The following is a 21,839-nucleotide window of genomic DNA, read 5'->3' on the forward strand; positions in this document are numbered from 1 at the left end:
CACAGTAGATATAAAATGGATGCTATATTTTCTAACCTATTTGCTATAATTTTGTCACATACAGTAATTGTATACAGCGCTGCAGACTATGTTGGTGCTACATAGATCATGGAAAAAAATGAATATAGACATTTAGACTTGGAGCAAATTTGATATCTTAGGATAGCCCACCAGGGCTTTGGACAGCTCCAATCCTCGTTGCCAATGATGAAGAATGTTTAGGGCACATTCAGACGTGGCCGAAAATTTCTGCTCCGGATTTTGCCGCAAATTTGTGCCAATTACGCAACAAATCTGCTGCAAATTTTGCATACTTGACAGGTCGTCCACACGGGGTGGAATTCGCAGCCGACTTGCCGCAGATTTGCTGAAATCCACAGTGAAAATCCGCTGCTTCTCCGCAACAGACTGTGCATGCTGCGTAATGTAAACTATAGCTATATAAAGCTATAGAAACTAAAGGAAAAAATGTCTGCCGCGGATTTCCACTGCGGCCTGTCCGCAGTGGAATTCCGCAGCAATTCTGCCACATCTGAATGTGCCCTTATTTGCTGCTTATGATTATCTTTATGTGTGTATGAGCTCTGTTCACACTGGAGTCATGGCTTTCATTGTTACAGCATCAATAACAAATATTACAGATCTATTATGATCCATCATGATCTGTTATGATCCCTTTGACAGGTCCGTCATGATCCGTCATCAGTTTTTCGTCAGGTATCTGTTTTCTTTTACCAGATAGACTAACGAGGCATGCTACACTAGTATTACTGACACAAATCAACAAAAACCTGAAAAAAAAAAGAAGACAAATGTGAATTGAAGTATAAAACAACATTGTTATTAAAGAACAAAATCTTGGATAGTCATCAGAAGTTTGTCAACTTAACCTGGAAAATGTTATGTACAAAACAACTGGAGAATATTTGGTAAAAAAAAAATTGATTTGTTTCTTTTAAAATCCTACGGTAAAGGATTGTTGTCATTCCTGTATACGTGCACTGATCATGATCATTCGGAGACAAAAATATGGGATCATTGTGTCACAAACAACACAAATTCTATGTATTAGACCAGTGAGCTGCCATTCTACCTACTGGGCTTCCAAATGCACCAACTTCCCTAATATCTGCACAGGAATTAATCTTTATGGGGGATTTACTACTTGTTGTCCACAGCAGCACTATTTTGTTGCTTTTTTTTCTAAGTTGATTGAGGCAAACACTGGCAGGCGGGTAGAAACATAAATACCTTGTGAAATCACCCTGCAAGAGCTTTACAGCCATATACTCATAAGCAACATGTATTATAGACTGATCTGAACACGGCTTACCCATGCAAAATATTTGTGTCCAGCTAAGCTACTATTTAATACCTGCTACTGGTTCACATGCATATATATACGTATATATATATATATATATATATATATATATATATATATATATATATATATATATATATATATATATATAGTTATTTTTATATATTTACTTTATGCATATTTTACCTAATTGTGCTTTTAATGGATACAATTTTTTATATTTTTTTGAGAGTCCTATGATTTTATAATACCTATTCATTTTTATCATCTGGATGTTCATAATTTCCCCTTTGCTGTGGTGAAATGATCTAATGTATAGATACAACAACGAGCAGCTTCTGCATCACCTATGTGTCAATCTAGAATAGAACCATATTCACACAGTTAAATGTTTTTGTTCTATAATATGTAATATTGAAATATTAGATTCTTGTAGTATATATATATATATATATATATATATATATATATATATATATATATATATATAAAAGGATGTATGAAATCAATGTTACATTATATTTAATACAATATATATATATATTTTTTAAAGTGTTTTCTATTACTTTATCAATTCATGTAAAATACAATGGATGGAAATGTTATAAAAAGAATAGAAACATCTATAAATATGATATATTATAATATGAATAATTATATATAATTTTTTTATTAATATTAAATCAGCCTGGTCATTTCAGTTCTGCACATATTGTAATTTTCCCATAAAATAAAAAAGGCACATCAGGAAACCCTTCAAAATCTTAAATATGATTTTGCCTAATTTTTTTCTTTTTTGTTATTATCATTTTAGTTTTATATTACTGGGACATAAGCAGCTGATAAGTAAAGGACACAATGGTAATATCTTTGTTAAACGGATTAATTATTTTAAAAAACAAAAAAACATTATTTTTTAATTGTTTTTTTTTTACTTTTATTTTTTTCCTAATGGATCTGTTAACAAAGACCAGTTTGACCTTTAATTACCAATTTCAGGCCACAGGTACAGTGTAGCAAATAGCAGCAGCTTGAATAGATTTTTTATTTTTTTTATTTAAGTGTCTGTTTTACAAAAATGGGAATAAAAATAAGTTTTATTCAAAGCAATTCGTTCTTGTTCAGTCTGAAATAAGTCTGCATTGTGTCAAACACATTTATTATGCTTATTTGCACTAAGAAAGTAATTATTTCCTGCGGTTAATAAAGAATATTGAACAAATCAGAATCCCTTAAACATTCCAGTGGATCTACAGTGGCTGGAGTGTAATAAAAGTGGAATTAATCTGGAAGCCGGTGAGAGCCTCCATTAAAACATTTCCTCGCCTATTAAGCACATTTTGTTCTATAAACCCCGGAGTTCTCCAGACCTTAGGGAAAAAGACTTGTGTGTCTGCAATGCTGCATACTGTATTCCATGTATATGTGCAGAGCCCCTTACAATCACCATTAACCCAGCATCTGTATACTACTAGACTGGACTGCGTCTATAGGAGCGCGCAGGAATGATACATAGAGAGCGCTCTGCGGGTCAGATCTGTGCAAGGAAGAGACGCAAATAGTTCCTTTTTTAAGATTTAAATAGTCACAATAATGTCATTTTACAACATGCAAATAAATAAATATATATATATATATATATATATATATACTTATATAATCTCCCTCCCTACTGCATATCAAACTATAATATGTATATATATATATATATATATATATATATATATATATATATATATTATAGTTTGAGATATATATATGTATATATATATATATATATGTATATATATATATATATCTCTACCTATCCACCTATCTTATTGTCGATCTATCTCATAAACTCCTTTCTATCATCTATCTATCTATCTATCTATCTATCTATCTATCTATCTATCTATCTATCTATCTATCTATCATCTATCTATCTATCTTATTATCTATCTGTCGATCTAATATCTATCCATCTATCTATCTATCTATCTATCTTATTATCTATCTGTCGATCTAATATCTATCTATCTATCTATCTATCTATCTATCTATCTATCTATCTATCTATCTATCTTATTATCTATCTGTCGATCTAATATCTATCTATCTATCTATCTATCTATCTATCTATCTATCTATCTATCTATCTATCTATCTATCTATCTATCTATCTATCTATCTATCTATCTATCTATCTATCTATCCAGGGTACTAGGGGGGTGTAGTTCATCCTTCTGGACACCTGGAGCGCTACTGTACACGTTTAACAAAGTAGCAATGTTTAGTGTTATTCTGGACATCTAAATGATGAATCTCTGTGGTACAATTAATCACACATAATATTCTATGTACTCAGCAAGTCTATTTCCAAGTCTTCAATATATACCTAGCACTCTAGTAGAAAGAACTCCATGTCTGTATAATGATGGCTGTATGTTTAATAATCATGATACGGTCGTGCCGACAACTAGCCGATAAAGTAGACGGTAATTATCGGTAGGGGGACTATTTGGCAGTACGCTTTGACGCATTGGTAAGAGATCATCTATAATAAGATTGCATGGATTATACTCTCTCTCTCTCTCTCTCTCTCTATGTATATATATATATATATATATATATATATATATATATATATATATATATATATATATACACACACACATATATATATATATTTATATATATATATATATATATATATATATATATATATATATATATATTTATATATATTTATATATATAACCTCTTTTTGCCGTCATCTAGCCTCAGTGTCCCCCTCCATACTATTTCTGTCCTCTAGCGCAATGATCCTGCTAAAGAACATATGGCTCCCACACCTCCCACAGTACCAGACTATATAAGTAGATAATATTAAGATTTATTTTCACTCTTTGACCATATGATGTAGCTACAAATCCATTCTGTAAAGTGCTGTGTGTATATGTATTCCATTACACAAGATCCCCATAAGAGCATCAGCCCCAAAGAGCCATCCTGCCTGATAATCTGATCATCCGGACCCCCAATACTTCAGACATTAGAGGTGGTGGTGGGGGATAAATCATTTTACATCCATTAAGAGTGTTTAATCTGCTATCACAGCCTCTGAGTGCTGTTAGAATATAAGGAGATATTTATTAATGGATCATGAGCCTAAAAATCACTGGAAATTGACTCCAGATTCAGATTTTAACAGGCAGGGCTTTATATCTTACTGTAACAAATGTAATCAGATCAGGGAATAAAATGTATCAGTGGTGTCCAAAGTCTTTGCCTGTCTGTCTGACTTTTTGTCTATCTATCTATCTATCTATCTATCTATCTATCTATCTATCTATCTATCTATCTATCTATCTATCATCTATCTAATCTATCATCTATCTCTCATATATGTACATTTCAAATATATCTGTCTATCTATTAATCTAACTATTTTATCTATATCATATCTATCCATCTATTTGTCTATTTATGTATTAGATGTCCAATCAGTTAGGGCATGACCACACATGGCGGAATTCCTCCGCAACTGTCCGCATCAATGCCGCACCTAATCCGGGTTGCGGATTACGGCTGCGGATCTGCACAAAATGTGCAGAAAATTGATGCGGACTAGCTGCTGCGGACTGCGGGAAAAGTGCTTCCCTTCTCCCTATCAGTGCAGGATAGAGAGAAGGGACAGCACTTTCCCTAGTGAAAGTAAAAGAAATTCATACTTACCGCCCGTTGTCTTTATGACGCGTCCCTCCTTCGGCATCCAGCCCGACCTCCCTGGATGACGCGCCAGTCCATGTGACCGCTGCAGCCTGTGCTTGGCCTGTGATTGGCTGCAGCCGTCACTTACACTGAAACGTCATCCTGGGAGGCCGGACTGGAGACAGAAACAGGGAGTTCTCGGTAAGTACGAACTTCATTTTTTTTTACAGATACATGTATATTGGGATCGGTAGTCACTGTCCCGGGTGCAGAAACAGTTACTGCCGATCGCTTAACTCTTTCAGCACCCTGGACAGTGACTATTTACTGACGTCTCCTAGCAACGCTCCCGTCATTACGGGAGCCCCATTGACTTCCTCAGTCTGGCTGTAGACCTAGAAATACATAGGTCCAGCCAGAATGAAGAAATGTCAAGTAAAAAAAGCAAGACGCATCCGCAGCACACATGACATGTGCATGACAGCTGCGGACTTCATTGCGGAACTTTGAATCTCCATTGAAGTCAATGGAGAAATTCCGCCATGAGTCCGCCACTGCTCCGCAACAGACAGAGCATGCTGCGGACACCAAATTCCGCTCCGCAGCCTATGCTCCGCAGCGGAATTGTACGCATCGTGTAAACGAAGGGCGGGTTCACACATAGCGGAATTTCACTTAAATTCCGCTGCGGACACTCCGCAGCGTTAATCCGCAGCGGAGCCGTTTCTCCATTGACTTTCACTTTAATTTAGCAGTGTTCGTTTACACGATGCGTACAATTCCGCTGCGGAGCATAGGCTGCGGAGCGGAATTTGGTGTCCGCAGCATGCTCTGTCTGTTGCGGAGCAGTGGCGGACTGGTTGCGGACTCATGGCGGAATTTCTCCATTGACTTCAATGGAGAGTCAAAATTCCGCAATGAAGTCCGCAGATCTTATGTGTGCTGCGGAGCGTATTGTTTTTACTACCATGACATTTCTTCATTCTGGCTGGACCTATGTATTTCTAGGTCTACAGCCAGACTGAGGAAGTCAATGGGGCTCCCGTAATGACGGGAGCGTTGCTAGGAGACGTCTGTAAATAGTCACTGTCCAGGGTGCTGAAAGAGTTAAGCGATCGGCAGTAACTGTTTCTGCACCCGGGACAGTGACTACCGATCCCAATATACATGTATCTGTAAAAAAACATATAAGTTCATACTTACCGAGAACTCCCTGTTTCTGTCTCCAGTCCGGCCTCCCAGGATGACGTTTCAGTGGAAGTGACGGCTGCAGCCAATCACAGGCCAAGCACAGGCTGCAGCGGTCACATGGACTGGCGCGTCATCCAGGGAGGTCGGGCTGGATGCCGAAGGAGGGACGCGTCATCAAGACAACGGGCGGTAAGTATGAATTTCTTTTACTTTCACTAGGGAAAGTGCTGTCCCTTCTCTCTATCCTGCACTGAATAGGGAGAAGGGAAGCACTTTTCCTGCAGTCCGCAGCGGCCAGTCCGCATCAATTTTCTGCACATTTTGTGCAGATCCGCTGCAGAATCTGCAACGCAGATTCTGTGCGGCATTGATGCGGACAGTTGCGGAGGAAATCCGCCATGTGTGGTCATGCCCGAACACTGCTAAATTAAAGTGAAAGTCAATGTAGAAACGGCTCCGCTGCGGATTAACGCTGCGGAGTGTCCGCAGCGGAATTTAAGTGCAATTCCGCCATGTGTGAACCCGCCCTTACAGAATAAATAGAAAATAAAACACTAGTGTGAACTTTTTTAAATACATAATTGATTCTTTAACAATTCCCATTCATCTCCATGGGATGTAAACTAATGCAAACTTATTTTATATTTTGCATTAATTTGTTTAGGATTGTTTTATGCGTCAGGTTTTTAATCAGTTTGGATAAAAAAAAATTGCTGCAAAAAAAGTGGCTAGTGTGCACAAAAACTGCTAAATAATGCAAACAATACATTATTTTGCTTCAGTTCCTATCAATCAGAACAGTGTGTTGTGAAAAAAAAATCATCTGGATGGATCCTATTCACTTCTATGGGACAAACTGCTTCCAAAATGCATCAGTTTGCAATAATCAAAAGTCATGCTGCAAGAAATACACTGGTGTGGACGCATCTCTAGACTCTGTTCACATTAGCATCATGACTTCTGTTTATAAGGGAGCCATGAAAGTTATGCCAGATCCGTTTTCCATTGATTCCAACAAATCCAGACTGCACAATTCTTTCTGTCAAAAATACCTTGACAGAAAACATAAACCGCCAATGTGAACAGAGTCATGAAAAACACATTGAAAAACTGATGAGAGCTGCATCACGATCACGATCTGATATCTGCCGGTTTCTTTTATATATATATATATATATATATATATATATATATATATATATATATATATATATATATATATATATATATATATATATATATATATATATATAAAAGAACCATCTGTTTCAGCCAGGATCTTTTTGTTTTTTGTGTGCTTGTTTTTTTAAACAGGATCCAAATACTCACCAAACTATTTTCTTTTTAATAAAACTAGATCCCCAAAAAGTGCTATATTTTGATACATCAGCATGCAACATATATATATATATATATATATATATATATATATATATATATATATACATATATATATATATATATATATATATATAAAAGAGCAGAGGATTGGAGCAGCACTGTGAACAAATGCCTGACTAGGCTGGTGCAAAGCTTCAAAAATAAAGGAGTGACCTCTCCTTATGTGTTAGATATCCAAAAAAGAGAACGTGAAGCAGCACTCAAATAAAGTCAATTTATTCATCCAACATGGAACCACAACGTTTCACCTGCTCTATGAAGGCATTTTCAAGTACAAGTCTACTTGAAAATGCCTTCATAGAGGAGGTGAAACGTTGTGGTTCCATGTTGGATGAATAAATTCACTTTATTTGAGTGCTGCTTCACGTTCTCTTTTTTGGATATATATATATATATATATATATATATATATATATATATATATATATTTATTTATTTTTTGCATACTGATGTATCAAATTATATTACTTTTTGGGGATCTAGTTTTATTAAAATGAAAATAGTTTGGTGAGTATTTGGATCCTATTTACAAAAAAAACAAGCAAATAACAAAAAGATCCTGGCTCCAAACAGATGTATTTTTACAAATGAACGGGATCCGTCTGTGACGTAACTTTTTTTTACGTTCTATATACAGAACCCGCAGTCTATCATACATACAAACGAATTAATTTTTGTGTATCCCTATATAGAAGTGAATGAGATCCCTTTAATAACCTTTTACAATTTATTTTTGCTAAAAATATATATATATATATATGTATATGGTGTGAACCCTTTTAGTAAATCCCAACCAAAAACTACTGTAATATATGTGCAATCTGCAACACAAAATTATTTGTCACATAAAGGGTTAACTACAACAATACTGTTACATTATACCATTTAGTATAAACAGTCTTAGATTATATTGACGGGCGCATATGTTGCATGGCCACAATTTAATAGTAATAATAATAGTTACATATAGAACAGTATATCCCTCTCTGTTGGGGTTACCCTGCCCACCTATCTACAGTATGAGTCACCAGAGCTGCTTTTGTACCTGTCCACTAAAATGTTTCCACCTCCTCCCTCCAAAATACTAATAGAAAATTAACGAGTCTTTAGTATTTTCTCCTTAGGGTTCATACAAGGGCTCCACTTTTCTATTAACACAATAATTGCACCAACTCAGATGGTCTGAATGTGCCTTCCCTATAATTCTATTCACATCATTTGACAGTCTCATTGGGACTAATACAGTACCGCAATGGTGCCCATAATAGGCCCCATTTTTCCACCTTATTGGGATTTTTTTGTGTCCTAAAAGGAACTATTATTCCAAAGCATTTTCACAGAAATCAGCTTAATTAACACTAAATAAAAGCTGTTTATACCATAGAGCTATTATAGGCTGGTGGTGGGTTGTTGGTGTCTCCTATCATCATATCTGGACTGGGCGATCACTTGATATGAATGAAGACTTTTTATTTTGCAGAATATTCTGATCAATACTAAACTCCTGTTGACATGTTCTCACACCTCAGCTAAATGTGAGGGGATAGACTATACAATAGGGTGCGATTTAAAAGAAGACAAAAGCTGGTGGTGGTTTGGAATTGTGTTGGTGCAGCCCTTGGCGAGCTGCCACCCCCTTCTGCTCGGGTGGGGCCTCTATTGAGGCAGATGCAACCTCCATCTCAGAGACTCCCTGTGTTTTCATGCTTCCTAACACCCATTCAAGCTACTTCCACCAGGAAATATTTATAGTCTGTATTTATGTACTTTTCTGCACTTGCATCTAGTTGCAAAACTAGCAAGATTTTTTTAATTATTTTTTACTGATATCTTTGTATCGCTATAAATTTTGTATTATTACTGTTACTTTTATTATTATTGTTATTACTGATGATGATGATCATCATCATCATTGGAAGAAATAATTAGTGTTATTACTGATGTTTCTGCTCCTCTTATAATTTTAAAATAATAATAATAATACTACGTTATAATATTTTTTTTTATTTTGCATTTTGGAGACAATTTAATATTCAAATTTAGCAAATTATCATTATTCTAATAAAAACCACAAAAATCGAGAGTGTTTTCCAAGCAGTGAGCTTCCTGAATCATAGGCTATGAAAGTTATAATATTGCATAAAGTATTTTCACAGGGAAATTCCCCCAGACGTATGTCAATTAGCCATATTATGATGATGATGATTATTATTATTATTATTATTATTATTATTATTACATTGTGCTTGATGGTGAATAATAATAATAATAATAATAATAATAATAATAATAATAATAATAATAATATTAAGTGATACCTTAAGATTTTATATATATATATATATATATATATATATATACATATATATATATAAATATATATATATATATATATATATATATATATATATATGTACATATATATATATATATATATATATATATATATATATATATATATAAAATCAATTATTCAACTATAATAGAATAGATCGATTTTTTTTTAGGAATGTAAAGTTAAAATATAGCGTGTAAAAAAACAAACCTGTTTTGCATGGGTGAAATTTCCCATTATGCTGCTTCTTAGAACCGTCCTTGTGGTAATCACTATAAATTTGAGCTTTTGGAGAACATTTACAAGTCATTATCGGTAAAATGTAGAAAACATGTAATTAACACAATGGTTTAAAAAAACAATTCGAGATATCAAGTGTCCTTTTTAGTGGACAATGGCCTGAAGACATGCAACCCCCACACTCACAACTTCACACTCACTCTACTGCAGATTTCATTTTTACATATATCCTTATGAAGACAGAATTATTTGGAAATTACCGATCAATATTTACGATGTTATAACAGAACCGGATACATTGTATCAAGTAGAAATTCTAAATATTTATGTTTGTTTTTGTCCTGATTAAACAATTAATGTCAGGAATGAAGGAAACGTATAATTAGGAGCTGTTGCAACTTTTTCTAGCAGTAGGGTTCCATTCGTTACATACATTTTGTAATATTAATGTTCATTGTCTCTGATCTATCTATCTATCTATCTATCTATCTATCTATCTATCTATCTATCTATCTATCTATCTATCTATCTATCTATCTATCTATCTATCTATCTATCTATCTATCATTTCTTTCTTTACCTATCAGAATATGATTTTGTAGGGCTCGATAATATCAGGATTGCTTTGTCATTTTGGAACTACTCGATACATACATTTTGTAATAATTATGTTCTTTGTCTCTGATCTACCTAATCTATCTCATTATCTATCTCATTATCTATCTATCTCATTATCTATCTATCTATCTATCTATCTATCTATCTATCTATCTATCTATCTAATTTCTTTGTATATCTTTCTAATATATATTTATCATCTCTAAATACCCTTCTTTCTTTCTTTCTTTCTTTCTTTCTTTCTTTCTTTCTTTCTTTCTTTCTTTCTTTCTTTCTTTCTTTCTTTCTTTCTTTCTTTCTTTCTTTCTTTCTTTCCCTCTTATATCAATCTGTCCACACAACGATAATATTATATAAGATCATATTCATAAAACAAAAGGTCTTGTATTTGCCTTTTGGAGTTGTATCTACTTATGTGAAGTAATTTATAATATATAATAAGAAAAAGTAAAGAAATAAAGTGTCATGTGTTTTTAAATACTTGCGGTTGCATCATAAATTACTAGTTAATACCATAAAGATATCTATCTATCTATCTATCTATCTATCTATCTATCTATCTATCTATCTATCTATCTATCTATCTATCTATCTATCTATCTATCTATCTGTCTATCTATCTATCTATCTATCTATCTAATTTTTATTTTTTTCTCAGTAGTAGGTGAGATGGTATATATTAGCCGCAGGGTGAAAACATATGGTACAAACTGTGAACCATTTTCGAAAAACACCTAAAAAATAGTGCAGGGCGCCTTCTTTTCAGCGCATGAAATTATAGGTTTACCACTTTCTAAAATGATCTTTTGTTCCCCCCATTAATTCCGCTTCATCTGCTCCTGCTTTTTCTTTCCTCTCTCTTAACTCTTTGTTGGATTAGGAAAAAAATAAATGTTTGTGGCAAGTGGAATACCAGCAGAGTGCAAAGAGAAAACTGGATAAACAGGGAATTCCTGTCATATCGCAATGTACTTGTTAATTAAGCTATGCTAAGTACGATGCCGTTAACCCCTGCCTTGCCACATCCTGAACCTTGCAGTCATTAATCACCCTGCATCAATTATAGCAAACGCCCATTTAAGCTGATGCAATGCAATTAAGCTTAATATAGAGGAGTGTGCACAGTAATCAGGTCTGCCTTACACACAGCCCATGTTGAGTATATCAGGATGACTTGATATTGTACCCCCAAAATATTATCCACAATTAAAGAGCAACTCACAAGTTGTGCTAGAGTCATTTTAATATAATTATACATATTTGCTGGATCCAGAGCAGGAAAAAAAGGTCTATGTGTAATATATATTCATATAGGTCTTCACAAACCCAAGCACATGGGCCAATATTAATTGCAATTCTCCGTTGTCATATTATACTAAACAAAGTCTTTATTACTGTATTAGGAAGGATCACGGCAGTCCATGGTGCATGTTAATTTTTCCTTTTTTTCCAATTGGATTCTCATTGATTTGGGAAAAGTCATTAAAAATAAAGTTTTCATTGCAGTTCGTCATTGGTAAAAGAGTGTGGGAGGGGTGAGATTGTTTTTTTTAATTATTACCTATTAAATCACATCTGAACTCCGACTGGTAAGGAGTTCACAGTTGCATACAATACAGGAGATCACAGCTTTGAAGTCTAGCACAGAATTGAAAAAACAAAAAAACAAAACACAGATTGACCATTTATATAAGACACACACTGATTGTCTTTTAAAAACTACATAATGACTCCTTATAAACATTATTATTATTTTTCTTAAATAAAGTAGTGCATCTATGACAATCAGTAAGCACAATTCACTCAGCCCTGAAGCGTTCAGTGCCATCCAGTTGTCACATGGCCATGCCATTAGTTGGCTAACACTGGGCACCGCTATGGGTGCATACTGGACCCCGAGCTTGGAGAGATAATGAACTGCCTGAGCGAGAATGGTCTTCATTTCAAACCTTTCATCCAACACGTTTGCTAAAAACTATGGTGATCACGAATGTATTGAGACACAGGATAAATAGAGGTCCTTATTTTGAGAAGTTTATTGGGATCCTACTCCAGAAAAAGCGAGCAAGGGGTTTCTGTGGACAAGAATAAAAATGTCTTTGTCTTTTTCAACCAAGACATGGCTCAATCTGGAATGTCCCAGTGTCTTTGTCACAAATAAAAGCAAAAAAAGTTCCCCACTTGGGTTCACAAAACCTGGAACTTCCAAGATGATGTCTGGTCTTTATAATCCAAGCAGTCAGCATTGAAGTTTAACTTCCAGGAGGCTGTTTGATCTTTATAATCCAAGCAGTCAGCGGTGGAGTTGAACCCCAAGCTGGAGGCTCCATAGGCTTGGGTGGACAGAGAAGCTGGAGACTGGTTAAGATGACTGGCCACTGCATTGGTGCCCATAGGGCTTAGTGTAGCTCCAGGTCCAGGGAGCTGATGGTGCATAGGTGTCAAATAAGATCCACAGTCCATTCCCCCAAAGTAAGATGTTGAGCTTGCATATCCTTGACTGTAGCCTGAAGCTTGAGTGTATGTCATGGGATAGGACCTCTGCATACAAGAGGATGATGTAGAGAGAGGGTCAGAAAGAGGAGATATGGAAGCTGGACTCCATATAGACACTGGGGCAGTACTGCTGGAGATCACCGGCACAGAGGTACTGCAAGGAGGGGTAAACTGACCACTGGTGCCACTTTCTGAGCTGACCTCTCTAGCTGGAGATGTCTTCTTCTTGGCAGGCCTTACTTTATTCTGACCTCCATTCTGCTGCTGCTGTTGTTGCTGGCGGCATTTCGCTCTACGGTTTTTAAACCACACCTTGAAATTAAAATAAAAGCAACAAAAATTAATTAAATATAACACCTGAGGTTGAGAGATATGTAAACAGTCAGAAAAGTCTACAAGGAAATGTAATCATTGAGCCTCAGGTGGCTGAAAATCTCTGCTGCAGAGAAAACGGAAGGAACAGCTCAGAAGGAAACCTTGCAAATAATTGGCCAAGGACGTGTCAGGATCAGGAGATCTATGATGGATCAATACATGTACAGGTAGAGGAAGGGACATAGTGGTGGTAATAATAATAATGAGGATGATGATGATGAGCCTCACCTGCACTCTGGACTCTGGTAGATTGATCTTTAAAGCGACCTCTTCTCTCATGAAGATGTCAGGATAACGAGTTTTGGCAAAAAGTGCTTCAAGTACATCAAGCTGAGCTCTGGTGAACGTTGTTCGTTCTCTCCTTTGCTTTCTTGGGGTAGCTGAAAACATAGCTATTGATCATTGGTTTTGATTTATACAACATCAAGAACAATATTAAATCAGAATTGCGCTTGGATGAGTAGCAATATGTCCTATAAAATAATGTGAGAAGCACTTGCACTAAAAACGAAACTTTTTTGTGCACTGGTGTTTAGAAAATATGGTTGAATGTTATTTAAATCACTTGGAGCATTATAACACTATAATGTACCATAAAATAGTATATTAGGTTTTATTGTATTTTTTATCTTTTTATATTTGCATGTTTTTTAAAATGCCAAGTTTGCACATATAAGGTATTTTGTATAGAAAAACCTTATAACTGAATTTCATAGATTACTTTCGTAAGGGCAAATGTGTAGCTGGAGTATTGAAAAATAATAAATAAATATACTTGTTATGTTAAAAAGAATTACACTTTTGAAATATTTTGTAAATAAATAGATCACATAAAAAGTACACACACACACACACACACACACACACACACACACACACACACACACACACACACACACACACACACACACACACACACACGAAATATTGAGAATTCACAAGTAATTTGAAACATTAAAATAATTCAAGCAGATGAGCAAAATATGCAAATAGAATTCACATTTAATGAACATTATTTATTTTATTTGTAGCTCATGAAATGTTTTTTTTTTTTTTTTGTGTACAATACATTAGAATGAATTCTACACTGATCCCGCTGCTTAAATCTGTTCATCTCCCTCCACATAGGGTTTAGGTCGGAGCGCTACTTACCAGGATATCCCACGGACGGATGCAACAAATCCATCCCAGAGGTAGTGAGACTGAGCCCATTGACTGCATAAGGTGGTTGCTTGAGATAAGACATCATGCTAGTATCTTGGCTTGGAGCACAGATGGCAAAGCAATCTGGAATCGTGGTGGTGGTGGTGGTAGGGGTGGCAGCAGGTTGTGGTAGAGTCCAGGGATCCTCTCTTCCTTTTAGGATCTGTTTTCTACAAGTCAATGGGAATTGGTTGATTAAGTTAAGAGTGCTTGGGGGCAGGCAGTTGCATTACCTATGGTGACTTGTTGGTGTGTGAGGTTCACTAGTCAATTGCTCATGCTCTTAAAGGACTCCCAGACCCCACAGCTGCCCTATGGACCAAGGGGGGGATGCTGACTAGATCAACGTGTTAAAAAAAAGTTACACCCCATGCATATATACAGCACGCCTTCCAGTGCAACACAACACACTGTAGTCATTTGCATAAGGCTCATTGGCTAGCACTGCCTAATTGTCTCAAACAAAACTTGATTGGGGCCATTTGCAGAGACAAAGGACTCCTTGGCTAAATAAATAATGGGGGAAAACAAAGCCTTTTGGGTGAGAAACAAAGACACAATTCAGGAAACCAATTTCTGCCCAGTCTGCTGCCTATTAGAAAATGCATTCATGTTAATTACCCAATGTATTTTGTTACTAGTAGGAAGGAACTGTCGGTGAAACGGGAACTTTGTAATACACAATTCAGACTTTAACCAAGATCATCATTGGAAGCCATTTTCACCTAATTAGTAATTCTCTTAATTAGATTTACAGGTAAGTAACTGATTTCTTGGTGTTGATCATTATAAGTGTAAAAGTTAAACAAACAGCACTTTAAATTGCAATTAAAAGTCAATCACAGATGTCAGACAAGGGTGTACATTCCTCACCTGTACGCATGTGAGAGCCAAGATAATATCATTATCTCACCCCAGCACCCAAAATACACAACACTTGTGTTAACATCTATTATTATTATTATTATTATTATTATTATTATTATTATTATTAATACTAATAATACTAATAATATATATTTTTTTACTGCTACACAAAGTAGCAAGGGTTTTGTATTTCAAGGGCTAATATATTTATTTATATACAGAAGAAATATATAGAATACATAGAAATGAAAACAAATACATGGTTTTGTCATTGAAAGATTAAGTAAATAAATAAATAAATCTAAATATATGTGTGTGTGTGTGTGTGCGTGTAAAAATATTAAATACAATAAACTCATTGCAGCTGTTTTAATGCATCCCCAATGTAGAATATTTACTTGAGAAATATTTTAAAACTAGTCAATGAAAATAATATATTTTTAAAAATATCTGTAAACATTTATATTGTAAAGAGTTTTAATTTGGAAATAATTCACTGAATACACTAAAATCAGGTGTGCACATGGTAATAACGTATTATAAATTATTTATTAATTAAGAGAAAAAATACAAAATATAATGAAAGTATAAATAAAATCAGACACTGATTATAATTAAAATTGACTCTAATTTATACAGTTCATAAACATCCTCATAAAAAATGTGACTATTGGGAACTTTACTGGGCATTACATAGTTTATATATTTATATCTGGAATGGGATCAGTGCCTATATATATTCCTGTTATTATTTTGTGATAACGATGATGATGAGCATAGTAGTAATAATAATGACAACTGTTAATAACAATTATGCATTCCTATGATTAAAACTTTCTACAGTTGTGTATTTGATAATCTGACAATAATAACAATAATAATAACAGTAACAATAATAACAATAATATAAAAAATAAAAACATATCCTCTATGTGCAGACATCGCAGTTTAGTGAGTTCCCCCTTCTTTCCCCACTTGCCTAAGTTCAGTAAACGGTTCCACAAGTGCAATCTGTCACTACTTCCCCCTAACCAGTCGCTCAATAATAATTACCTCGCCCAAGAATTAATTATAATAAATGTTTTCTTGATAAATTAACGAGATAATCTGAGTAGCACAAGTTCCCTAATTACAGGACGCCATGCAAGGCATCGGGGCTGATCCATTTTCTGCATGATAGCTATGAAACAAAACCCATATACCCTAATATGCTGCTCCTACAGTAAGAAAATATACATGAACTAAAACACAAATAATTGCACAAGCCCCTGAAGAATTATTTTATGGAGACTTTGACAAAGTAACATAATTTCTATCCCTGACACCATTTCATCAACCGTCCCTTTAATTACTGACAGTATCTATGTATAATTGGTGTTATTGTTATTGTATTTTATAGCAATTATTATTGTCATTGTATGAAACTGCTTTAGATAACTGTGGTAATATGCAGAGCAAACGACATTTTATTTGTGTGGACTTTAGGCACTTTGTATTAAAATTAGCACCTCAAAATAGTTTTTACAGTAAATGCAATTGGTACTTTTTATTAAAATATTTTTTTTACTGATGGGGCTGTATGTAAAGTATATATATATATATATATATATATATATATATATATATATATATATATATATATGTTGCAATAAATCGAAATAGTAAACAAAATACATTTGATGAATAAAAAAATAAATGTAAAATAAAATAAAGCAAGATAAAAAAATACAAATGAAAAATAAAAAGTATATACTACCCCATGTTTTTCTCATTATAGATTTTGCTATAATAAATATTATGCTAGCGTACAGTAACATTGTCCCTCTCTCTGTGTAATTATTTGTTCTTTAATTATCTCATAGCATCTGCTCCTGCCTGTAACATCTGTCATCAGAACACACACACATAGATCATGCATTTTTGCGAAATAATAATAATAAAAACAGCAACAACCATGTGAAGACTAAATGTGATTGATAAATATTCTGTAGGTAATAAATCACTGGTCACTCTGCAGCTTCTGTGATTTGGCAAAATGTCCCTTCTCCCTTGTACAACCTATTGATCTGAGACTTAAGAAGAAATCTATTTTTCGATAGCTGGGAGACTGGGGTTTAATACTATTTATTTTTGCATTGTAACAGATCATTAACTCCACAGATGAATTTAGGGCACATACAACATTTATTTCCCTTTAAAGAACAAAAATAAAAAAAATATACACCCCCCTGATTTCCCACAGAAGGAGAGAGAGAAAAGGGGATGAGACTCCCCGCCTCCTCAATTATCTGGTTAGCACTGTTTGTGTATTATCTCAATGAAGACACAGATTTAAGTTTCCAAAAAGAATGGAGTTACATGGACTTCTATGTACAGTCGGCACTGACTCATTGGTGGATGTTTTTGGTTATTACACACTAAATAGGTAAATTATAAATACGACTAAGTATTATTATGTATAATTAGTGCTTATTACTGGTCTCATTCATTGTCTATTAAGTAAACTAGTAGTACTATTTTATTATATTGCCTTAAATGTATATTACTTGTATTATTGTGTACAGATTACTTGTGCATTAATTGCTACATTGTTAGTTAATTTAATAGCACATGCTACAATAACTGTTTGATATATTTTGCCTTGGCTCTTGGGGGGGGGGGGGGTTGTATTGGTATAATTATGGGGTTCCTAATGGCTTTACGTTGATTAATCTTCTTTAAATGAACTAATCATTGCATTACCTTTAATGTACATTCTCCTTAGTGGATGGTCCTATTGGTAAATTATAAAGCCAGCCTAGTATATAGTATACAAAGTATACTGGTGACTGTGAATTCAATACTGAAACGAATAACCCAACATGTAACAATGTCTATTGTGTATTGGCTTTTTAGTGAATATTGGTTAATACAATGCAAATGTATATTGGTAATATTAAGTCAATACTCTGTATTGGTGGTTATATCTTGATTAACACTTTGTTATTTAGACTTTACACTATAATATGTTATCGTTTATAGATGTAGAGCACTTCTATGGATCAATGATTCTTACTAATACAAAACCACACACAATTTAGATAAGATGAATAATAGACAATATTTAGAGAAGATTAGATATTAGATAGATATGAACTTACCTTCAAATGCTTTGCAAATACAGAAGGGTCTTTATCCTGAAACTAGTTGGTTTAATGGGAAGAAAAAAAGCTCTCTTCACCCTTCCTGGGAGGACTCTGAACAAACTAGAAGCTTAAAAGCTGTGATCTCCCTCTTCAGACTGCACATACAAAGGGGGAGCAGGAGGAGGAGGATCCTGTGCCTTACTTGCTCAGAGCTCAAGCTCTGTCCCTCTCTGGAGAACATTTGCAGACAAGGCGCCTCACTGGCAACTTTTTGACGCAAACTCTCCAGCCAATGGCAGAAGGAAGGTGATTGACACTTCTAAGCCACAGGGGTGTGTGGGGGGGAAGCAACAACAGGGGGAGGGAAGGAGGCCACTGCTGCTCCAGGAGGACAATCAGGCAATACATAGCAGCTCCAATCACTCGATAGACAATGACTTGCAAACAACATACAAATATATATATATGTATATATATATATATATGTATATATATATATATATATATATATATATATATATATATATATATATATATATATATATATATATATATATATATATATATATATATATATGTTAGATCTCAATACAAAACATTTTAGGAAAAACTGGCGAGTGCGTTGATAGGTGAGATATGAGCACTCTACATCTAGCAGAGGGGGAAGTGTAGAGGAGATAATATAAGACTTAGGACTTACATTATAATCGACGCACAAGGCAATAAAATATACAATACAAATGTATGTGTTTAATGTATTTAGTTACAAAGAAGTGGAACTATATATATATACATTTTCTATCATTATTTCTAGCCTATTTGTACATTCAATATTATGTATCCTTCATTCTAAAAAGAAGAGATCGCACTTTTCGGCAATTAAAATAATCACATCACAACACTCACTCCATGCAAATAGTATTACTTCCCCTTATCAATTGGCTCATTGTCACTTCATTTAGTCAGAATTGTATCTATAGAGAATATATAGATGCAGTCGTGTTTTGCAGCTGAGTTTGTCATTTTGCACAATTCACCGGGGTATTAAATTTTACATAGGACTGCCGGTAAATGTAATAATTGAATTCTCTTAGCTCAGTGAGTTATCAATGCGGAATAACAAAATGAATGCGGAATAACAAATTCACAAATTCATCTCTGCTATATTTTAAAAAATTAATGGAAAATTAACAGTTCACTAAAATAAACCAATCAGTATAGATGGCGACTTCATATATATATATATATATATATATATATATATATATATATATATATATATATATACACATATAAATATTATATATGTATATTTATAAAGTGACTATCAAATTCATAGCAATCATTGATGTCATGCACTATGCATCAAGTAAATGTTTGCTGATGTTACATTGAGCACCCCCTCAAAGGACAGGCTTAATAACTAAGGAGGGGGGGGGGCTGTCATTATAAGTCCATATACACTGAGGTCTGAGGTGTATGATCAGTGTATATCTGGTGCAGAGGGAGAAGGCTGCAAGTCCCTGACTGCTCTGTCCTCTAACTTTCTCTATATAATCTTCTGATGAATAAACCTGAAGCAATAGATGGACAGTTAGTTAAATAAACAAGTCTTCCTGCACTTCACATGTGGAAAGTCAGGCTGCTATGATTTTGTCACGGTTTAGTAAATTTACCCCTTTAAGAGGCTTTTATAAATCCCTGTACACACCTTCAGCCAGATTTGAATATAGATTTAGGGTTTAAAACCCAGAAGCTGGGAACACTGCTTTATCAAAGAGAATTCTCCTTCCCTCAGCTTAGAGCTCAGAGAAGGGGGAACCACACACAATCTCTGGAGGAATTTTATTCTCTTCTTCCAGCTTCTTCAGAGCCAGGGACATGAGTGACCTCCTATCTCGAACCTCTTCTCCATATCCTCCACACTCCTGGAAGATGTAGAGCTATATACAAGTCTATAGATGTATCAAGAGCTGAAGGGTCCAAGGGCAGAGGAGGTTTTTGTACCTAAAATCCCAAATGCTGTAAGTCACATTCATTACCATAGAACTTCATAGCAACTTGTTGTATCTGGTGTCCCCCAGCTATATTGACTGTGTAATATCCAATTATGATCGCTGCATGACATACCTATGTACTGTATAATGTATGTGCATGACCTAAAAGTGCAGCTTTGTCTATCTATCTATCTATCTATCTATCTATCTATCTATCTATCTATCTATCTATCTATCTATCTATCTATCTATCTATCTATCTATCTATCTATCTATCTATCATATAAATGTATATATATATATCTTCATCTATATATATATATATATATATATATATATATATATATATATATATATATATATATATATATATATATATATAGAGAGAGAGAGAGAGAGAGAGAGAGAGAGAGAGAGAGAGCATTTATTTACCATACCTTTAGATATGTCTTAGTATTTTATATATATACATTTATTTATTTTCCTGTATTATTCTTACAATGATAGTAATGATCTCTACGTTACCATTCTATATAGGTTTTCATTGTAGTCCATTGGATGCATTAGTATTAGTTATTGGTGAAAATACAATATTTGGTAATATAACACTAAGAAAATGTTGTATTGGATGTTTAAAAATATATATTAAAAAAAATTATCTTTCTGTATTATGGGAATATGCACATAAAGATCTTTTAAAACTTTCTCATCGGACAGTGCTAGAGCATATATATATATATATATATATATATATATATATATATATATATATATATATATATATATATATATATATATATATATATATATATATATATATATATATATATATATATATATATATATATATATATATAGTGTCGTCTATTACATATTTAGTAACTTTAGTAATAGATAGACATATATGATTTAACTAGATAGTCAAATAGATATTTATATATTAGTATCGGATGTCACTGCAGTAACATTTTCAT

The 21,839-nt window shown here is 34.0% G+C and overlaps 1 protein-coding gene and 1 long non-coding RNA gene across 3 annotated transcripts in view; one reads left to right on the forward strand and one right to left on the reverse strand.

The window, feature by feature from the left end:
• Positions 1 to 12,027: 12,027 nt before the first annotated feature.
• OTX2 (orthodenticle homeobox 2) lies at positions 12,028 to 19,116 on the reverse strand. 2 transcript variants are annotated; one of them, XM_075843331.1, is made up of 4 exons: positions 18,884 to 19,116; positions 14,826 to 15,046; positions 13,902 to 14,053; positions 12,028 to 13,610 (listed from the first exon to the last, which is right to left on the reverse strand). In XM_075843331.1, exons 2-4 carry the CDS (start codon positions 14,920 to 14,922, stop codon positions 12,990 to 12,992), a joined length of 870 nt encoding a protein of 289 aa, XP_075699446.1. In that variant the 5' UTR covers positions 14,923 to 15,046; positions 18,884 to 19,116; the 3' UTR covers positions 12,028 to 12,989. The 2 variants fall into 2 exon arrangements, with proteins under 2 accessions (XP_075699446.1, XP_075699445.1); XM_075843330.1 differs by having other exon boundaries at positions 13,902 to 14,065.
• Positions 19,117 to 20,494: 1,378 nt separating this feature from the next.
• The window catches only part of LOC142664300 (uncharacterized), a 32,238-nt gene continuing 30,893 nt past the window's right edge, over positions 20,495 to 21,839 (forward strand). The window contains exon 1 of the long non-coding RNA XR_012851260.1: positions 20,495 to 20,892. This is a non-coding gene — a long non-coding RNA (uncharacterized LOC142664300). The remainder of the gene's footprint in view (positions 20,893 to 21,839) is intronic.

The sequence above is a fragment of the Rhinoderma darwinii genome, chromosome 12 (genome assembly GCF_050947455.1).
Source record: "Rhinoderma darwinii isolate aRhiDar2 chromosome 12, aRhiDar2.hap1, whole genome shotgun sequence".
NCBI lineage: Eukaryota > Metazoa > Chordata > Amphibia > Anura > Rhinodermatidae > Rhinoderma > Rhinoderma darwinii.